The sequence below is a fragment of the Mauremys reevesii genome, linkage group 1 (genome assembly GCF_016161935.1).
Source record: "Mauremys reevesii isolate NIE-2019 linkage group 1, ASM1616193v1, whole genome shotgun sequence".
Lineage (NCBI taxonomy): Eukaryota > Metazoa > Chordata > Testudines > Geoemydidae > Mauremys > Mauremys reevesii.
This window is the reverse complement of record NC_052623.1, coordinates 51,168,869-51,191,137: the sequence shown is the minus strand read 5'-3', so window position 1 is coordinate 51,191,137 and position 22,269 is coordinate 51,168,869. Positions and strand designations below refer to the sequence as shown.

Genomic DNA, 22,269 nt, shown 5'->3' with positions numbered 1-22,269 from the left:
ACCAACACAATAAAAAAGGTAACAAAATCCCTCAAATACAAAGCAATTGTAGAGGTCTGAATAGAAATCCCACTAATTTTGCTAATGGGTGATGTATGCCATGCTTATCTTAAACACAAAAAAGAAGCTTACAAGTAGGGGATGATTGGACAAATGACCCGGAAGGAATATAAAAATATTGCTCAGGAATGCAGGAGTGAAATCAGGAAGGCCAAATGAAACTTGGAGTTGCAGCTAGCAAGAGATGTTAAGAGTAACAAGAAGGGTTTCTTCAGGTATGTTAGCAACAAGAATAAAGTCAAGGAAAGTGTGGGCCCCTTACTGAATGAGGGAGGCAACCTAGTGACAGAGGATGTGGAAAAAGCTAATGTACTCAATGCTTTTTTTGCCTCTGTCTTCACGAACAAGGTCAGCTCCCAGATTACTGCACTGGGCGGCACAGCATGGGGAGGAGGTGACCAGCCCTCCGTGGAGAAAGAAGTGGTTCAGGACTATTTAGAAAAGCTGGACGAGCACAAGTCCATGGGGCCGGATGCACTGCATCCAAGAGTGCTAAAGGAGTTGGCGGATATGATTGCAGAGCCATTGGCCGTTATCTTTGAAGACTCATGGCGATTAGGGGAGGTCCCGGATGACTGGGAAAAGACTAATGTAGTGTCCATCTTTAAAAAAGGGAAGAAGGAGGATCCGGGGAACTACAGGCCAGTCAGCCTCACCTCAGTCCCTGGAAAAATCATGGAGCAGGACCTCAAGGAATCAATTCTGAAGCACTTAGAGGAGAGGAAAGTGATCAGGAGCAGTCAGCATGGATTCACCAAGGGCAAGTCATGCCTGACTAACCTAACTGCCTTCTATGAGGAGACAACTGGCCCTGTGGATGAGGGGAAAGCAGTGGGCATGTTATTCCTTGACTTTAGCAAAGCTTTTGATATGGTTTCCCACAGTATTCTACCGGGCAAGTTAAAGAAGTATGGGCTGGATGAATAGACTATAAGGTGGACAGAAAGCTGGCTAGATCGCCAGGCTCAACGGGTAGTGATCAATGGCTCCATGTCTAGTTGGCAGCCAGTTTCAAGCAGAGTGCCCGAAGGGTCAGCCTGGGGCTGGTTTTGTTCAATATTTTCATTAACGATCTGGAGGATGGCGTGGACTGCATTCTAAGCAAGTTTGTAGATGACACTAAACTGGGAGGAGTGGTAGATAACACTGGAGGGCAAAGATAGGATACAGAGGGACCTAGACAAATTAGAGGATTGGGCCAAAAGAAATCTGCTGAGGTTCAACAAGGACAAGTGCAGAGTCCTGCACTTGGGACGGAAGAATCCCATGAACTGCTACAGACTAGGGACCAAACGGCTAGGCGGCAGTTCTGCAGAAAAGGACCTAGGGGTTACAGTGGACGAGAAGCTGGATATGAGTCAACAGTGTGCCCTTGTTGCCAAGAAGGCTAACGGTGTTTTGGGCTGTATAAGTAGGGGCATTTCCAGCAGATCAAGGGACGTGATCATTCCCCTCTATTCGACATTGGTGAGGCCTCATCTGGAGTACTGTGTCCAGTTTTGGGCCCCAAACTACAAGAAGGATGTGGAAAAATTGGAAAGAGTCCAGCAGAGGGCAACAAAAATGATTAGGGGGCTGGAGCACATGACTTATGAAGAGAGGCTGAGGGAACTGGGATTGTTTAGTCTGTAGAAGAGAAGAATGAGGGGGGATTTGATAGCTGCTTTCAACTACCTGAAAGGGAGTTCCAAAGAGGATGGATCTAGACTGTTCTCAGTGGTAGCAGATGACAGAACAAGAGTAATGGTCTCAAGTTGCAGTGGGGGAGGTTTAGGTTGGATATTAGGAAAAATGTTTTCACCAGGAGGGTGGTGAAACACTGGAATGGGTTACCTAGGGAGGTAGCGGAATCTCCTTTCTTAGAGGTTTTTAAGGTCAGGCTTGACAAAGCCCTGGCTGGGATGATTTAGTTGGGGATTGGTGCTGCTTTGAGCAGGGGGTTGGACTATATGACATCCTGAGGTCCCTTCCAACCCTGATATTCTATGATTCTATGGATCGCTTGATGATTACCTGTTCTGTTCATTCCCTCTAGGGCACCTGGCATTGGCCACTGTTGGAAGTCAGCGTACTGGGCTAGATGGACCTTTGGTCTGACCCAGTATGGCCGTTCTTATGATAATGGATCTTGCTATCAGCTAGTGAGTCACTGGTATTGTTACACTGAGCTTTTGCTTTTCTTAACATAAAGAAATTGCAACACAAATGCAGTAGCAATGTGAAATAAATGCCTGAAACCCCAGAGCTTCACTGTCACGGTGACAGATGGCAAATTAAAAAATATAATGTTCCTCAGATGGAGCAAGTCAGTGGTGGTATAGTGATTTACACAAGCTGAGAATGTGACCTTTTAGATTAGATATCTACAGATATAGATTAGGTGAGATAGGCAGACAGATTAAATACAACAGGTAACATGAGAATTTTAATTTATGAGCTCTATTCTGCCATTTAAAAGATCCACACCCCATAACTTCAAAATATTGTTGGATCTTTGTGTGAAGTAGGAGCAATAGAACTGAGATCAAAATTATGTTCTTTGATTTTTCTGGATCTCTTCTTGAGCATATAGCATTATCAGATCAAAACCCCTTTTAAATAAGGTCCTTATTTAGCACGTGTTACCCTACATATGGCCCCACATTTCTGCATTTTCCTTGTTGTCACATCTTGGCTTTTCAGGCAATGAAAAAGGATTCCTAGTTAACATTAAGTGGAAATAATTTGGACCAGCATTATTGGAAGTTCACCAGGGACTGATCTGACACTTATTACACCTCTACCCCGATATAACGCCACCCGATATAACACGAATTCAGATATAACCCAGTAAAGCAACACTCCGGGCAGGCGGGGCTGCACGCTCCGGCAGATCAAAGCAAGTTCAATATAACGCGGTTTCACCTATAACGCGGTAAGATTTTTTTTTTGGCTCCCGAGGACAGTGTTATATCAGGGTAGAGGTGTATTTAAAAAGAACCATCTGTGATTTGGTTAGAGCTTGGGGCATATTATGAAGAAGAAAGTGCAGAGGACACAAGGAGTCCTCCTCTTCATTCTCTTGTGCCTCTCTGTAGGCTCCAGACACAATCCTACTGTCCAGATACAAAACTACTGCAGAATACAGGCACTTCTCTCCACTACTACTCCTGCAGGTGCTAACTAACCTAGAGAGGTAGCTCCAGGGCCGACGAGAAGGGGAGGGAGCCAATAGAAATTACCGGGGCCCGGAGGTCTGGAAGGGGGCCTGGGGCCTGGCTTCGTCGGCCCTGTTTAGCCAGTCTGCTCTTGCTGGGGAGCCCGAAAAAATGTTTTCACCGGGGCCCAAACCCACTCTTGGCGGCTCAGGGTAGCTCAGAGGGTAGGGTGGGGCCATCTCTCTTATTTCATTTGCACTGGTTACCAGAGCTTTCTGGGCATGGAGAGGAGCATCCACGTGGCACCCACTGAAGGGGTGGCAGAGCTGCTGCTGTATCATGTGCTCCCTGGGAGTCTCCAGGAAGAATTCTGTCTGAGAATTATTCCCGGGGGCTCCTGGTGCAGCCTGGGTCCTGGCATGAAACTCACAATGGGGCCCTACATATATTTAATGGAAAGAAGATAATAATAACCAGTGATTTATGGCCCTTGCTCATGGGTTGGTCTGTTAAGCCATATTTAACAGTCAGTTCTTCACTATGAAAATGAATGCCCTAGCCCCCACTTTTGGAAACAGACATGGGCTTCATTTTATAGTACAAAGCTTCAGAAGAGAGTCCAAAGCACAACGCATATGGTTCAACGGCACAAGGCCAGTGTCAGGATGAAGTCTGTGTTTATTGGTAACAAACAGCCAGTCCATATGTGCCCAAACTAATGCAAAAATTCAGAAACTTAGTAGCTCCTGGAAATTGCAACAGTCACTAACATGGTAACAAAACAAAATCTACATCTCATCAAGAGGATTTCAGGTTGGATTTTTCCCCTGTGGATATTTCATTTGTACTTTCCAGGCTGGAAGGGACTTTGATATGAAATGACATTTACTAGGATGACAACCTGCTCCAAGTTAAATCACAGAGTTGACATCACTGCTCCACAGCTTTCCTAGCACCAAGCTGATGTTATTTCCCTTGGTGAATGACCTATAGACTATTGTGTGCAACAGACAATCAAAATGTATTTCAGGCCCAGTTCACAATGCAAGGAAAAGCTAAATGTCACCAATGGAATGTCACTCCTGCGCCTCTCGCATAAAACTTAACTGAGTAATGTATTTTTATATTCAGCCTTTATGTTCAAGGGGACTGTGAAACGGAGGGCTGATGCCAGTGTAACCACTCATATAGTTGACCTGGTTGCAGTGCTGTTGTAGCTGGGTTGGTTGGGAGATATGGTGTTTTTATCACCCAAATACTCCGAGAGAATCTGCTTCAATATGAAAAAAAAAAAAAACCCAAACCCAAAAATCTCCGATCGCACACCCCTAGTTATCACCTACGACATCACACTGGAACCCATATAGGGTATCATTAAACAATTACAATCTATACTCGATGGGGACCCCGTCCTGAAAGAAGTCTTTCCGAACCCTCTTCTTTTGGCCTTTAAACAATGCCCTCAACCTCTCCAAGCTCATCATCAGAAGCAAGTTCCTCATAGGCCAACTCAAAGCAGCACCAGCCCCTGACAGAACAACAGATGCAAAACCTGCAGTCATATCCCCACTGTTATGATGATCAACCCCCACCCCCCACCCAACACACCTTTCAAGATCCATGGGTCGGGTTGCCAGCCCTCCAGGATTGTCCTGGAGTCTCCAGAAATTAAAGATTAATCTTTAATTAAAGATTATATCATGTGATAAAACTCCATGATTATGTGCAACCAAAATTGGCAATCCTATCCATGCAGATGTCTATCACAATATGCGGTATGTCTTATCCAGTGAATTAAATAAATAAAAACTATGTGGGTGAAACCAGACAATCACTACGTTCTCACATGAAGTCACACAGGAAAATGATAAAAGACAAAAACACCCTATTATCCAAGGGCAAACAGTTTTCACAAAACTATCCCTCTATATCTGACCTCTCAGTTCCCATCCTCAAAGGAATCGTGTGCAACACTTCAAAAGAAGAGCCTGGGAGTTTAAATTCATAACTTTGCTAGACACTAAAAATCCTGTTTTTAAAAAAGACCCTGGATTTATGGCTTATTACATCAATCTGTAACCCACTAACCCCCCACAATTTTTTGTCATATCATTGCAATGATGCTAACTGGCCATTTCACCTTCAATGGTCTCTTACAATATCTGTTAACTATTTATGCTAAACAATCTGTTTCACCTTGTGTTTAGCTGTGAGTTCTGAGTACCTTTTCCAGACCTGAAGAAGAGCTCTGGCTAGCTGCTCGAAAGCTTGTCTCTCTCACCAACAGAAGCTGGGCCAATAAAAGATATATTATTATCTCACCCACCTTGTCTCCCTCACAGTTTGTCTGTTTCTGATCAGAGGACTGTCTCTACAGTCATTATTTAGAGATTATGATCCGCATATCTTTATATTACATATGGGCTCTCTTTTCCTTAACCTTATTTCTGACTTAGTGTTGTAGATAAACAGAAAAATCCTGCAGGCCTTATTTCTCAGACTTTGATGGGATTTTTGTGAATAAGGATTGCAAGATTTGTCCCATAGACATCTGTAGCAGTATTAGCACAAGTGTTTTTAAACACCTGTAAATTCGGATGATCTGGATACATCTACTTCAGGATGTATTTCCTGTTTAACTAAATATCTAGCTATTTACATGTCCCTTTCTCTATAATACTTTATTTGTTGCAAACTAATGGATTATTTTGATCATTTTTAAACCAGATCCAACACGGTTTGGAATGGCCTTATCTCCCATTGATCTGAAGGGGAACTGAGGGTATTCAACATCTTCCAGGATAAGGCCTTTTTTCAGCTTCAATGGCTTCTCAGGAACGACTGAAAGTGCATATGTTTAACACTTATGAGAATCGGCTTCTAGTTCTGGCACCAACTGTGTGTAATGTGTTAAGAGCACTCGCATTTCTGGCATAATGTGTGGGCAGATCTTGCTTTTATAAGGTAACACAAATTCCTCAGTGTTTATAGCACTGGATATCCATGCATCCCCCATGAGTACCAGGACTGGAAATGTACTTTCCTATTTCACTCTAATGGCAGATTTAAGAGTCTTATAACTGCTGATACTTTAGCGGTAAGGGTTACATTTGCTAAATAAGGTTTCTTTGAAACCAAGATGTTAAGTGCTCTGAAATTAGGATTAAGTTTTGTTATTTTACTCCGTTGATTATACAAGGCCTATCACCAACTCCCACTGAAGAAAATGGCAGCTGTGTCACTCAGAACCTCATACGATCGAGCCCTGTAGCAGTAAACTTGAGCTATAACATAAGCTATAACATGAGACATAAAATATTTTTACTCCAGAAAATGATCCCAATCAAACCTGTCTAGTCTGGGCTTGGTACATTGGTTTATTCAGATGTTTATATGTCTGAAAGCCTTAAATTATTATTATTATTTTTATGGGAACTCATGAACTGCTGACAAATGTACAAACTGATTAACCAGCCTGTACTTCATTATTTTTAAGTGACTGGGAGATATTCCTTTTTATTCAGACAGAACGCTTTGTATTCAGAATATCCAAGAGTTAGGTATGCATTGTATGTTTTCCCCAAAATCCTGCCATGGAGCTTTTACCTAGCCAGGGCTGGCTCTACAGTTTTCGCCGCCCCAATCAGAGCGCCAAATTGCCGCCCTGGGTGGCGGGGGCAGTCCGTGTGCCCTTAGGGCGGCAGGTGCGTTTCCACGGTGGCGGCAATTCGGCGGCACCTTCTATGTTTAGCTGAAGCCGCCCCAGACAGCTAAACATAGAAGCTGTTGCTACCAAATTGCCGCCGCCGCGGAAATGCGCCTGCCGCCCTAAGGGCACATGGACTACTCCCCCCGCCCGCAGCAGCAATTCGGCGTGCTGCTTGGGGGCAAAACAAGGGGGACTGCCACCCCTTGCAGAATGCCGCCCCAAGCACCAGCTTGGAATGCTGGTGTATGGAGCCGGCCCTGATTCTAGCCTATGATGGGCTATAGCCTATGATGATTCATTCCTCTGTTTGCTTAAATGTTGGCAATAAAAAAACCAGACAAATATGAGATCAAAATAACCTTCTGTGACACAGAAATGCCCAGGCGGGCATATTACACCTGCGTCCGACTAGCTTCTCTTCTCAATATTTCACTGAAGAGAGTTGTGTGCAGTCTCTGCTGAAAGCTAAGAACTCACTAATTGTCATGGTTATTACACAATGTTTCTGTGGGAAAGAGTTTGAGATAAGAAAAATGTAGGATAGTAGGTTTCAAAACTGTTGAAGTGAAACTTGTCACTGGAGGTAAAGCAGGTCTCTGAACTGACTCAATCAACACTGAGAACAATCAGCATCCTCGATTCAGCCCAGCCCTGTGTTCACAGTCTGGGGAAGATGCAGACATCAGTGTTTACAAAGACAAAAGAACCCCGAGAAAAGTCTTTGAATAGGGGACCCCTTTGGGCTAAGAGACAATAGTCTGTAACTGTTATAAGAGCATGAGAAAGGGCACAAGGTGTTATCCATTATGGAGAAGACACTGCCAGTTGGGGCGTCTCATGAAAGGTGGATCTCAGCATTCTGGACTGGGCAAGCACTACAGGGACTGACCATTGGGTCAAGAAAGTAACTAGTTAATAAGTATAGGCTACAGATTGAATTGGATGTTTTTCTTTTACCTGTAACCTTATTGTTTCAAAATCCTTGTACTTGCTTTTGTTTGAATCTTTACTCAAGCTCTGTTAAATACACTTCAATTTGGTTTTACTATAGACACTTCGAAGTGCTTGGTGCTAAGCCCATATGTAATATAAAGATGTGCTGAACAGTGGTGAAGCCAGTAAATTGGATTGCACTCCTTCCACAGAGGCAGCGGAATGGTCACACTGCATGTGTCCAGAAGACAAGGGACTGGGCACTTGAGTGTAACAAAGTGGGGTATGTAGCTAACCTGCAGAGGGAAAAAGTGGGGCTTGTGAAGCCCAGAATGGCATATTTGTGCTGCCAGCAGCTAGTAGCTGGGGAGAATTTCCCCAGTTGGCATAGACAAGGCTCCCTCCCGCTGCAAGCAGGTGATAGTGATTCACCCCAAATACCTTGGTTAACCCTGCAAAGAGTCACACCTTTCCTTACTGCTCCCTGAGTTACATGTGTCGAGATAAGGAGTTTATGCATTTCTTCTTCATTAAGATATATGCAGCTCCTGTTTTGCATCACTACTATTAATAACAACAACAACAACAACAACCGAAAGATTGTGCTAAAGTGAAGAGAGATCATAAATTTTTGCACTCACCATTCCCCTGGCCCACGGATTTAAAACACAAATTCTTTTCTTTTATCGAAGAAAAGGCTAAAAATAAGTTGTATAGAACAGATTTTTAATGAAGAAAAAATATTAAATAAGTCAGGTTATTGTAAAACATGTCTTCCTTAAAAACCTATTAAAAAGCAGAAAAGTTCATATTTCATATGGATGAATATATACCAAAACGTGCCCTGCTGATCAGTTCTTTTAATATTCTGCCCTCGTGAAATACCTGCACATGTTCCCCCTTCAATCCATGACTTGAAAGTGTCCTACCAAGATTTCCTTCCTCCTGACTTTTTACGGGTATTTTTAATAAAAACTAAAAATCCACAGTTCAGAACTCTGTTGTACTGCCTCAGGCCTCCTCAACACCCAACTGCTCAGCCCGCCGCCGCTCTGGGGTTCCAGCTGCTGGCCCCTTGCCAGCCGGGGTCCCACTCAGCACCCGCTGCTGGCCTGGGGGAAGGAACCCCAGACTGGCAGCGGGCTGTCACCCCAGCTGGCAGGAGCTGGCAGCTGAAATCGCAGAGCGGCGGTGGGCTGAGCCGCTCAGCCTGCCACCACTCTGGGGTTTCCACTGTTGGCTCCTGCCAGCCAGGGTCCCACCGCTGGTCCCACTCAGCACCTACTGCCAGCCTGGGTGAAGGAACCCCAGGCTGGCAGTGGGCTGTGACCCCGGCTGGCAGGAGCCGGTAGCTGAAACTCCAGAACGGGGGTGGATGGAGACGCTTAGCCCACCGCCGAAACTGCAGAGCTGGGCAGACTGACCTGCTCAGCCTGCTGCTGCTCTGGGGTCCCGGCTGCTGGCCCCTTGCCAGCTGGGGTCCCCACCACAGCCCCACTCACCTTGCTTCCGGTTGGAGTTCCAGCACAGGCCCCCTGCCAGACAGGGTCCAGGCTTCCAGCCCTGCTCAGCCCTACCAACCACCAGCTCCACTCACCTCAGCTGCCGATCTGGGGTTCCAGCTGCTGACCTCCTGCCAGCTGGTTAAAAACTGATCACTCAGAAGCCTGTGTGCAGCTTAAAGTATCCAAATACGTGCCAGATATTGGAAAACTCAGCAAGGAAAAGCAAGGGCAAGGATCACACTAAACTAATAAGATCTGCATTTTAATTTAATTTTAAATAAAGCTTCTGAAACATTTTGAAAACCTTGTTTACATATAGCAGTAGTTTGTTATATATTATAGACTTATAGAGAGATCTTCTAAAAAATGTTAAAATGTATTATCAGCACACAAAGCCTTAAATTAGAGTGTATACATGAAGACTCGGCACACCACTGCTGAAAGGTTGCAGACTCCTGGCCCAGATCCTTAGCTGTACTGCAGCCATTTTGTGTTGACCTACTGACACAAAGGGACCCTGTAGACTTCTAGCTGACCATGGGAGGATTATCCCAGTGTAAGGGGAACCCTCCAGTGGCATGGAGCCAATGTCGTAGTAAGAGGTCTGGTCTAGTCTGGGTTAAGGGGGTCCTGTGCCCTATTGATTCCTGTCTTCTATGTTGGTCCCTTTTGACCTTTGGCAGCCAGTGCAAGTTAGCTCACTCTTCACACTGCTCTATCTCACACAGGGGACAAGATCAGTGCACTGCCCTAAAGCCACCTTTGTGATGCCCTCTATTCAATGAGGAAAAAGAACGCTCAACTGTAGCTGTTGTGACTGGGATGAAGAGTCACAACAAGAGATGAATTCCTACTTCTTTCATCCCAGGAAACATAGCACAAAGATTGAGTCGAACCACTAGTGATGATAAAGAAGTTGAAGTTAAATCTTTATTCGTTCATCATATGCTATTCCACTCTGTCTTCAAAATTCTCTATTCTGTTCTGATCACATAGCAGCCCTATTGCTGGTCGTGCCTCACTCCACTCAACTATAGGTGTTTTATAAGACAGGCATCTGTAAAAGCTACGTGGAAGTTGAGTAGAATCCAGAAATCACAATAGTAGATTTGTAAGAATCAAATCTGTGTACTTTTTCAGCTGGCTTAACAAACACTTCTTGTCCTCTTCACTTAAGGAGTCACTATATGTACCTTCATTAGTCAACTTCTGGACTGAAGTCTTTGCTTCTTCCAGTACATTTTCAATAGATATCTCTGATAGATCCAACAGTAGCTTCTATTTCTGGACAAAGATCTACTACTGTTGTAGCAGATGCCTGGATGACATTGTTTAATGACCCAAGTGGTTTCAACAGTAGACTTACAAGCAGGGCTGACTCCAGGGTTTTTGCCGCCCCAAGCTGTGGGGAAAAAAAAAAGCCCCGATCGCAATCTTCTTCGGCGGCAATTCAGCGGCCGGACCTTCCCTCCGAGAGGGACCGAGGGACCTGCTTCCGAATTGCCGCCGAAGAGCCCGACGTGCCACCCCTTCTCCTTGGCTGCCCCAAGCACCTGCTTGCTGGGCTGGTGCCTGGAGCCGGCCCTGCTTACAAGAGAGAGAATGGCAATAGTCTTCTCTGAACTTAGTAACAAAGGTAGTCCACCAGCATCACTACTTAGATCTGTCCTATCTTGGTGGATACTTTCCAAAGCAAGTAATAATGGCTGCAGTAATTTTAAGACAACAGCCAAGAATTGCTCATGAGAAAGCCAGCAGGTTTTCCCAGGTTGGACTAATTTGAACTTCAATCCCAGTATATCTTCTATTTGTTTCCAAGATGTTCAGTCCTTTTGGACTCTTGCTGAAAAAAAGAGTATAAAAAGGCCATTAAATGTATGATGTTTTAATGTCTTTTGAAGATTCTGCAGCTTGTAGTAGTGCTAGCTGGAGTACATGGCTTCTGCAGTGTGTATAGGAGAGATTAGGGTTACACTTTTCTCTGAGCAAAGCTTGTACTCCACTATGTCTTCCAGAGAAGTTTGTAGATCCATCAAATGCACAAGCAGCCATCCGTTTGGGGTTCAATTTACAAGCATTTAACTCTTCTAAGATGTCACAGATGCAGCTGATGTGTCTTCTATAACCTGAACATCTAGAATGCATCTACTGGTCTACCATGGACATCAAGATAACATACACAAACTTAATACTTGATGCCTATTTGCATTGGTGCATTCATCAGCCACGTATGCACATATTTTGAATATGGTGAGAGAGTTCTTCACTTTTTCAGCTGCTGAGTCTTTCACTGTTACACCACATGCTTCTAGAGAGTCAGCTGAGTTTTTTCAGAAAGATAGCGAGCATTTTCCAGTCTTGTTCGAAACCGGTGTCCAACTTCAGGATTAACAAGTGACAATGCACTTAACATTGGCATCCAGTTTGTAGTGTGTGGTATCTCTTGCTTAAACGGAAAGTATGATGCAACAGTCATGTTGGTTCACATAAACTGAGTTGTGTCTCCAACATTCTTAACAGCCTCATTAAGTTCTTCTAAAATTGGCTTTGACAGTAACTGGCTTATAAGGCTTTCTGCATGTTGATGCAGTCCAGAGGCATGGTGTTTTGCAGCCTTTACATATAGGTTGTCAGTATTGGCTTAGCTGATCAGTCTGGCAAACCAAGCTCCTCCACTTTTACTATATAAATCCATGATATGCCCACATCTTGAATACTGCATGAAGTTCTGGTCACCCCATCTCAAAAAAGATATATTGGAATTGGAAAAGGTTCAGAGAAGGGCAACAAAAATGATTAGGGGCATGGAACAGATTCCATATGAGGAAAGATTAAAAAGACTGGGACTTTTCAGCTTTGAAAAGAGATGACTAAGAGGGGATATGATAGAAGCTTATAAAATCTTGACTAGTGTGAAGAAAATGAATAAGGAAGTGTTATTTACCCCTTCACTTAACACAAGAACCAGGAGTCACCCAATGAAATTAATAGGCAGCAAGTTTAAAACAAACAAAAGGAAGTATTTCTTCACACAATGCACAGTCACCCATGGAACTTTTTGCCAGGGATGTTGTGAAGGCCAAAATTATAAGAGGGTTCAAAAAAGACCTAGATAAGTTCATGGAGGACAGGTCCATCAATGGCTATTAGCCAGGATGGGCAGGAATGCAACACCATGCTCTGAGTGTTCCTAGCCTCTGTTCGCTAGAAGCTGTGAGTGGATGCCAGGGGATGGATCATTTGATGATTTCCTGTTCTATTCATTCCCTCTGAAGCACCTGGAATAGTCACTGTCAGAAGACCGGATACTGGGATAGATGGACCATTGGTCTGACCCAACACACCATTCTTACATAAAAAATAATTATAATAATCAAAAAGTTTAGTACAGAAACTCCCCAAGATAATGACCTCTTGAGATAGCGACTATGTGAGATAATGACCTTGGCAAATAATGCATTTTAAAAGTCTTGGCCTACTAGGAAATATATATTTATATAAGTTTCCCCATCACAAATCTAGCATTCTGGAGCAAGGTCACTAAAACATAGTCCAATGCTTTGGCTGCTGTTGTTTGTCATGTCACCTGCCACTGATCTCTGCAAGTCAGTCTCTTGAGGTTCCACCCAGCTCTCAGTGATTTCAGCTCTCAGTGGGGGAACCTCGCTGCTAGTGCAGGCAGAGCTGTCTCTTCCACAGAAAATGCTGTCCTGCAGCAGGTCTAAGCACTTAGATCTGATTATCAGTGATTTCAGCTCTTGCGGTCACTTAACAACCCAAAAGACTTTCTATGAAGCATAATCAGCTCTGTCTCCAAACAGGAGAGAGGGACAGGTCAAATAGTGCCTCTGACTCTTAGGCAGAGCCCACTCCACCAAGCAAAACACCTGTGCCGCACCCTCTCCCTCTTCACTAGGATATGGCACCCAAACCTCCTGCTTAGGGAGTGCAATGCAGTTGAGGGTGAGCAGTGCTTAATTTGTAATGAAAGAGGTGCTGAGGCTCAAGCAAGTTTGTTACTTTCATGACTGACGCGATAAGCCCAGAGGTCCCAGGGCTATGACCTGCCAAGCCTAGAGGTGACGGGGCTCAGCCCTGGCAAGCCTTAGCACAAATGAAGCACTGAGGGAAACCCCCCTCGTTCAGGCAGGCTAAGTACAGTTCTGCTGCCCTTTACTCGTACAATAAGGATAACAACATTTCATGACCCCCAAAATTTATTACTTCAGTGACTTGTAACCCAACACCAGCCAAAATTGATCAGTTGGGCGGCAAAGCTCTGTCTGCTGGATACCTAGGCAGAGTAGGTGTGTTCATGTAAATACAGTCTGGTCCTGAAGCCTTTCCCCCATCCCCTGGCTCCTCACTAGCTGTCAGGGCAGAGCTCATTCAGACCTTGCTTACAAATCGTAATTTTAAATGATAAAAGTAGACCAACATTGTTGAAACGAATGTGCCGACACTGTCTTAAATAACAGCTGTCTGAGGAAGCTAGTCTTTGTTCACACTTTTCAAACCCATTCTGCTTTCTCAGGTACAAGTATTTTCTCATATACTGTCTATGCTTTTAATGTTTGAATTTCAATTCAAATTTCCAACCAACAACTAAATTGGCAACACTGCATGAAACTGGGCGTTGGGGGAGGGACGGTGTTGGGGAAATTCAGGAGGGGTGTAGGGTCTAGGGAAATCCCTGCACCCAGCTATAGCTGAGCCTAGGAGCAGAGACCATTTCAGGTGCATTTTATTTCCTTAGACAAGCACCTAAAACAGCTGCCCATGTTCCTCGGCTGGGACTGGATCCTGCACAGTGAAGGTGTCTATTGTTGTGTATATAAGTGCCAGGTAAATAGTGATGAGTAGGGCAGGAAGCAAAGAGGAACCTGATTCTGCATTACTGAGAGTGCTGCAGTGCGACCTCTAGACTGTGTATAGTGGGTCACACCTTTGGCTCCCAGCAAGACTGGTGTAAATCTGGAAGGATCTCTATTGACTTCAGTGGATTTACACTGGCATAAAGCTGGAGTAACTGGGAGCAGAATCTGGCCCCTTCTTTGCGCCAACACATAGCCTCCACTCACAAATGCACTGGAGTGCAACAACCTTGTGTTTCCTACAGTGCGCTCTTCAGACTCAGAGACAGGCAGGATCAAAGCCAGACTGTTAGTGATGCACAGAACTTGAAAACAGGGAATAGGTCTTCGAGCCAGAGCAGAGCCCTTCAAATGTTCCCTCCCTGCCTCAAAAGCAAAAGCACTGCGGCAATTCCTTTGGGAGGGGAAGGGGAGAACACAGCAGAGATGAAAACAGAGATAAAAGTGATATTGCAAATGTGATCTCGGCCCCCGCTGGACCATTCTGTGGCGATGGAGCAGCGAAGCACTATCATAGTCTGAAAATTCCTACATCGACAGTGGGCCTGGGTAATGCAAATCCCTTTGAGGGGCACAGCAGGGAACCCAAGTTATTGAGCTCCAGCACAAGTGTCAGGGAGGGGTGGTGTAAGGGTTTTAAAAATGGAAGAAGACAAAGTTTAGCCCGAAGTAAAGTCTCTGAACTGAGTGGGTGTCTCACACCTGCTCTGACACTTCAGAGTGTGGGTTAAAAAGGAATCGGGTGTGGGGGGACACAGGATGGCAGGGTCTGGGGAGACATGGCTTAATCACAAGCCTGATTAAGCTAATAATCACACTTCATATTAAGGTTCTGTTTATATAGGGGTACTAAATGGTTACTATATGTTATAAACATGTTGGAGTATGGGTTATCGATGATTATAAGCCATTGTTATAAGCAATCAGTTACCCTATCGGACTCGATAACAATTTATATAAAACACCTATTGATCATTTATTAACCCTTTATGAACCATTTAAAAATGGAACCTTCATATCAAATGCAACCAAGATAATGAGGGTCTTAGCTCCCCGCTCCTCTTTGGCCTTAGTCTTGCCATTAGGCAGGAGTAGTGTGGAAGCTGTACAGCCATGTTTTCATTGATACATGTTCAGCAGTCCCTGCCCCCCCCCACCCCATCCCGTTAATTGCTTTTTGCTCTATGGCAAGCATAACACGCCCCACCTATGCTGGGAAGATTCAGGTACAAAGAATTCAGCCTGATGTCTGGGCCCTGTGTAGGGCCCATTTTCCTCTCCCTAGAGATGCAATCAATGGTCTAATGGTCACTGGCTTTCTGAACAGTTTTCAGAACAGAACAAAAAAGGGAAATGTGCTCACACAGATGTACATAGAGTAAATAGGATGAGTGGCACCAGTTGAGTTAGTCCCTGCCTTTTCAGGCATGGAGAGATTATAACCAATTTACTAAGGGTTAGTTTTTGCAGAACACTGATTTTGGGTTTTGATCTTGATGCTCTTCTGTTTGTAACCGGAGTGCAGTACGTGTAAACTCACACAACCAAAGTAATGAATTCCTAGCTAACCGTGCACTGCCACATCTGAAGCTGGGTGGCATGTTCAGATGCTGTTAGAACAGAGGATACAGATTTATAGATCACCGTCTGTGAATAGTAAAGATAATGCATGATTAGCTCCAGTGTGTATGGTTATGAACCTGTCTCCACAACAACAATAAGGTAAAATTATTGTTCCCTGCAAGGCCACAAAAATTCACCACTGGGCTTAGTAAGATGCTTTATTACAGCTCTGCAGGTTTCCTTGTACCACACGACAAGGAATAACTGCTTTTGTTATATGTGAGAAAGGACATTTTTCACATTGTTAGTATCTGAAGCCCTACTTACCAACTTCATCCCTGATGTTTGCAAGCTCGACTGACAGCTCCTTTTCCTTCACAAGGGCACTTTCATTCTGTTAAAAAAAATAAATAAAAGGATATGTATAGTCCCTCGATTTATCCCAGCTAAGCACTCTCACATGTTTATTTACTAAGCCAGATTAGGTAAATTCTTCAGATCTAGTTTTGTAACTATTATGAACTAATTCTCTTTTAAAACCAACCGTGGAAGCCAGCACTGACACAATCATGTTTCACAGGAGACTAAGGAATACAATATTATATTTACACACACCTCTGTATTTGCAAGTCAGTGTTGGTGCATGTCTGGGTTCCAGTTTATGTGGACAGCACATATAAAATGGTATTAATGATATTAACATACACAAACATGTTTGTGACCCTGCATATAGGAATACAGCTAGAACTAGATAGAGCAATATACACATGCACAAAAATCTGATTGTGTATATTAATATATAGCATTCTGTACATAGTATGCATACAGTACACTCGCAAATACCAGTAATAACCTGACTTTCAATTCTATATTTCCAGCTTTATGTATGGACATGGTACATTTTAATTAGAGCAGAAGAAAAAAGACCACCTCAAAAACGGAACCCCTGAATTATTTTAACATATAATAAAGAATTCAGACAGACATTTAGCCAGAAGAATCTAAAACATATTTATACTGGCAATACTAAGATGTTTCTACTAAAGAGTAAGGATTTTGGTAGCAGATATTTCATAAGAGCTGAATGAATAACGAGAGAAAGCTAGCTGCAAGGAAATCCACAGGAGAGTGATTTAGTAGAAGTGATCCCAGAGTAACAGCATGCACATAAAGCCACTTTTAAATTGGAATGTATCCTGTGATACATTAGGGAGGAGACAAAGGAACATATCCTACTGGGAATGTCACCAATAACTAGGAAAACTAAATCAAGCTACTATAAATATGCCCCCAGTAAGGAAAGAACCAGAGTTTTTAAAAGGCACTACAGAAAAAATCATATTCAAGGCAGCATGCCTTGACTACAGCCATGTAAAATGGCCTTAATTTAAATAAATCAGCTGGTTTAAACTCTTAGTAAATGTGAAGGCGATGTCACAAAAAATCCAACACAAACAATCAACAAGAATTAGAAGGTCCATTTTATCAGAATATATTATATATCTGCTGTCAAATATGTTCCAACCATTAGTTGGTGAGTGTGATACCGTCACCACACCCACCTGTCTATCCACCGCTGCCAGGCTGTCTGTTACCACCCACTTTGGCTTCCAACCAGTGCTTTCACACACCAACCGGTGTATGGTCCAAGCCAACCTCCTCTTCTAGTTAGTTCCTCAGTTTTTGGGTTGGGAACCAGCAGCAGGTAAGCAGGTGGCATTGGGCGTGTTACGCTGGGGATTAGTGAAGGTTTCTGGCAGCAGGGAGACCAAGTGAGTTGAGATTTGTGACCTGCCCCGCCTATGTCCTGCACCAGACTTGGACTGTGTGGTACTTTACAAAAAATAATGTTCTAAACACTATGTGAATGAAATGACAATATTTACTGGCTAAGCTTCTACAGCTGTTAAGGTCAGTTTCCACCATAGGGCAGTGTTTTCAAACTGGGGTCCATGGACCCATAGGGGTCCCCAAGGCTACTCCAGGGCATCCGCGTGCCCAGCTGACAAACTCCTCCCCCTCCCTCAACTCCTCCCCCTGCCTCCAAGCATTCTGGGGAACAAGGTTCCTACCTGCCCTGGCTCCACGACGCTCCCGGAAGCAGCCCGCACGTCCCTGCAGCCCCTGGGCAGGGAGGGGGTAGTTTTATTTACCACTACACCACTGTTGTTTACTATAGTAAATAGTAAACCCATCAGCATTATTACATGATATTTGTTTTGCAGTAACGCCTAAAGGCCTCAGTCAGGACTGGAAACCCCACTACACTAGGCAGCGTGTAAAGTTTTGTTGAATAAAACATGCAAAGAGGTGAGCTGAACTGGTTGAGAAATGTATGGGTATGTTCAACACTCCTCTGCTTCCGCCAAGCGCTCTCTGCTGGTGACAGTATATTTGTTCTCATGAGAGCTGTTTCCCAAAGCAGCAGCCCTGAACAGGATCCCCTTTATGCAGAACATCCAAGGGCAGCTCTATGTTTTTTGCCGCCCCAAGCACAGCAGTCAGGCGGCCTTCAGTGGCTTCAGTTCACTGGGTACGCGGATTCGGCAGCGTTTCTGTGGGTGATCTGATGGTCCCGCGCCTTCGGCTACCTGCCGCTGAATTACCACCGAAGCCGCGGGACAGGCATGCCGCTGAAGGCTGCTGTCGCCCTCACGGCGACCAGCATGCCGCCCCCCATGGCTTGCCGCCCCAGGCATGCGCTTGCTGCGCTGGTGCCTGGAGCCGCCCCTGAGAACATCACAGCATTAGCCAATACTAGTTGACTAACACAGTGGGGTCATTTTAAGAAGCATTTTAGAGGTGATACAGTCAATAGAGATGTAAAAGAATTGGGGGGGAGGAAGGGGCTGCAGGCAGAGTGCAAGGGGGTACATTGGATATTGTATTGCCAGGTACGTTCCTGCAGCTGGGCAGCTCGTCTCACCAGCTCTGACCTTTTCAAACAAAATCTATTTAATACAAGGAAGCACTACATAAACCAATTTCATACACATACATATATACTGAAGTCAGACAGACACTTGTTATTATTCTACTTAAATGACGACACTGAAAAACAAGGAAATAATTATCACATCTTTGCAAAAAAAGAGAGACCATTAAAAATGGAACCTCAGCAAATTTCTGCCAAGTTATTTATCTTACAGTTAAAGTAAAAAATAAAATAAAAAAAATCTCATGATGAAACCCAGTATGAATGAATGTATAAGCTCTCTTCATAGGATCATTTTATGCTAACTTGTAACTTGAAGTGGTGAATGAGTTCACATACCTGGGATCCCCTATTGCAGTCAACTTTTCACTTGAAACAGAACTCAATGTTCGCAATGGAAAAGTCGCCACAACAATGTCTAGACCAGTGGTTCTCAAACTAGGGCCGCCGCTTGTTCAGGGAAAGCCCCTGGCGGGCCGGGCCAGTTTGTTTACCTGCTGCGTCCGCAGGTTCGGCCGATCGCAGCTCCCAGTGGCCGCGGTTTGCCGCTCCAGGCCAATGGGAGCTGCACGAAACGGTGCAGGCCGAGGGACGTACTGGCTGCCGCTTCCCGAAGTTCCCATCCAGCGATCGGCCGAACCTGCGGACACAGCAGGTAAACAAACCGTCCCGGTCTGCCAGGGGCTTTCCCTGAACAAGTGGCGGCCCTAGTTTGAGAACCACTGGTATAGACTGAGCAAGAGGGTCTAGCAAAATAACAAACTGACAGAACACACAAAGATCTGTGAGTATCGTGCATGTGTTATTGGCACACTTTTGTATGGGAGTGAAACATGGCCCTTATACTCTCATCAGGAAAAGAGGCTCAACAGCTTTCATATGCGTTGCCTTTGTCGAATCTTTGGAATCCCCTGGATGGACAGAGTCACCAACACTGAGGTGCTCAAGCAGGCCAGCACACCCAGCATGCAAATACTCCTCAAACAGAGACGCCTCCGCTGGCCTGGGCATGTGTGATGAATGAATGATGGGCACATCCCAAAGGACATCCTCTACGGCCAACTAGCATCTGGAAAAAGACCCAAAGGACGCCCAGAATTGCGTTTCAAGGTTGTGTGCAAGTAATACTTCAAAGAAATGGACATGGATGTGGACAACTGGGAAGATCACACTCAAGACTTCAGCTTTTGGAAACAAGAGCTTAACAAAGGTCTCCGGAGTTATGAGAGGAAGCCGTCCAGCTTAGCAGGGGGAAAAGAGCTCGCAGAAGGCAGAGCCCAAAGGGTCAAAACATCACCTTTAAACGTCACAGATACAGCAGAGATTGTCTCTCTCGAGTGGGTCCCTTCAGTGACGGCTGCCATAACACCAACTGAGTAAATTCTTCACCTCTCAGGGGCACATACCCGTAGACTCTTGAGATTGAAAGATGCCTACTGCTACTAGAGTGCTAGGAACAGAGGACATAGGACTCGAAGGGACCTCTTCAGTCATCGAGTCCAGACCCCTGCTATCACAGACAACGCCGTCATATAATCCTGTTCATGAATTTATCAAACTCCATCTTAAAACTAGTTGTGTTCTTTGCCCCCACTATTCCTATTGAAAGGCTTATTCTAGTCTTGGAGATTTCTGATATATTGATTACTCTCTCTAGAATAACAGAATGTTTTCTCTGAATGTGCTATGCTCTCTGAGTACAGAGGATAGGCAGTAACTGGACACTGGGTTCACCCATATGAAGACCACAGTACTACCACACTTAGCATCCCCTGGGCCCTGAGCTGTCAGTAATAGCTCAGTTTATTTATTGGCCAGAGGTTTCTGACTGCCTTCCTGGATCTCGTCTTGCTGTTTGCTGGATGTGAAATGTATAGATTAAATTCAGTGCCAAATATTTTAAAATAATCCCTCATTGAAAAAGTTTTTTTCTCTTTATTAGAACAATGCTACATACATTCAATTTTCCAATTCTTTATAAACATCCTTGAGAAATAATTTCAGAGCCTTTAATTGATGGTTTAGAGATTCGCCTTTGGTTTCTCTCTCTGACAGAGGAGATAGGTATGACATTAGCTAATCTTCATAATGACCAAGAATATCCTGGATGTGCAGTGAACTCACAAATCCCTGACATGTTCTATTATCTTAATTTGCTTTGTCAGTGGTATATTATGTGGTTGGACTGTAGATATTTGTGAGACCAGTGTAAATACTATATTAATATGAAATGAAAAAGCCTCTCTTCATCTTCATCAACACAACTCTACTCAGAGCCACTACTTCAATCCTGGTAAATAAAACCAGCAAATCAGGGATTCTAGCACCAGTTAAACAAAACATGACTGCAAAGTCAAACTGAATCCGATGAGAAAACACAGCATCATCAAATCCTGTGCTGAGGTTCATTGGGTCTAGTGTCAAAAACATCACTGTTTTTACATAACTCCCCAAAACAAAAGCTAACATCTGCCAAAATAAATGTGTAAGAATCCAAATGAACATGACAGACCACTGAATTAATCCACTCCATTAATATTTATAGCAACAAAGAATATGTAACAGAAGACAAAGGAACAATCATGCTCCCTAGCCCTGAGCCTTAATAATCAAGCTTCATGACTAGCGGGCTCAAGGGATTAAAGGGGTCTATAGCTTTTTCTTCTCCAGGTCACCAGTTTGAATCCTAGTGAAGCCAGTGCCACATCTTACAGTGTTTCCATTCCACTAGATGAGAAAGGAATAAAACTGAGCTTGATTGTACATGCTTCACTCAATCAAAACTTTCTTTGCACAGATTCTGACCTCACTTACTCTGGATTTACACCAATGTAACTCCAACAAAGTCACAAAAACGAAAAAGCAATTAATCCAAATAAATAACAGCAGCTAATCACAGTGATAGGTTGTGCCATCATCTGTGGTTAAGTGACATATATTCACCAATATTGGGCTGTATCCTGTGAACCTTATTCAGGCAGAAGCGTTGACTTCCAAAGGGATTTGCCCCAGAGTGCCTCTTCTCTGAGGAGCTCAGAGAAATACTAATTATTAAACCTCACAGTACCTTGTCAGGGAGGTAAATATTATTATTCCCACTTTACAGATGGGTAAAATTAGCCAGAGAGGTGTAGAGAATTGCCAGGTGCTACTTGGGATGTCAGCAGCAGCTGGGAACAGAATACAGGAGTCCTGACACCCTGTCTGTGCTCTTTCCTCAGACCATACTCCCTTCTGCCACAAGGTCTTCAATAAGGATGCTTTTGGTGTGTTATATTCCAGGTTATAACTATACATGTAGTATCGCCCTGAGCATTTCTTCCATTTGAACTATATATAGTACAAACATGCACTGCACACAGAGGCTCTGTGGCATTTGCTATTATAGCCACTGTTCCACATTACCTCTCTGCACCTATTGCTTTGAAAATATTTCAGAATGTTTTGGTGTGGAAATGGTGCTTAGTCACCATTGTGCTTGGTTCACAGTCACTTGGAGCAAGGCCATATATTATCATCGGAAGGGCAAGCATACACATTCATAATACTCTTA

The 22,269-nt window shown here is 44.0% G+C and overlaps 1 protein-coding gene across 2 annotated transcripts in view; it reads right to left on the bottom strand.

The window, feature by feature from the left end:
* Window positions 1–22,269, bottom strand: part of MTUS2 (microtubule associated scaffold protein 2) — a 295,503-nt gene that overhangs the window by 33,398 nt on the left and 239,836 nt on the right. For both annotated transcript variants that reach the window (XM_039520771.1, XM_039520772.1), the window contains exon 7: window positions 16,109–16,175. In XM_039520771.1, the coding sequence (XP_039376705.1) occupies window positions 16,109–16,175 (67 nt within the window). The remainder of the gene's footprint in view (window positions 1–16,108; window positions 16,176–22,269) is intronic.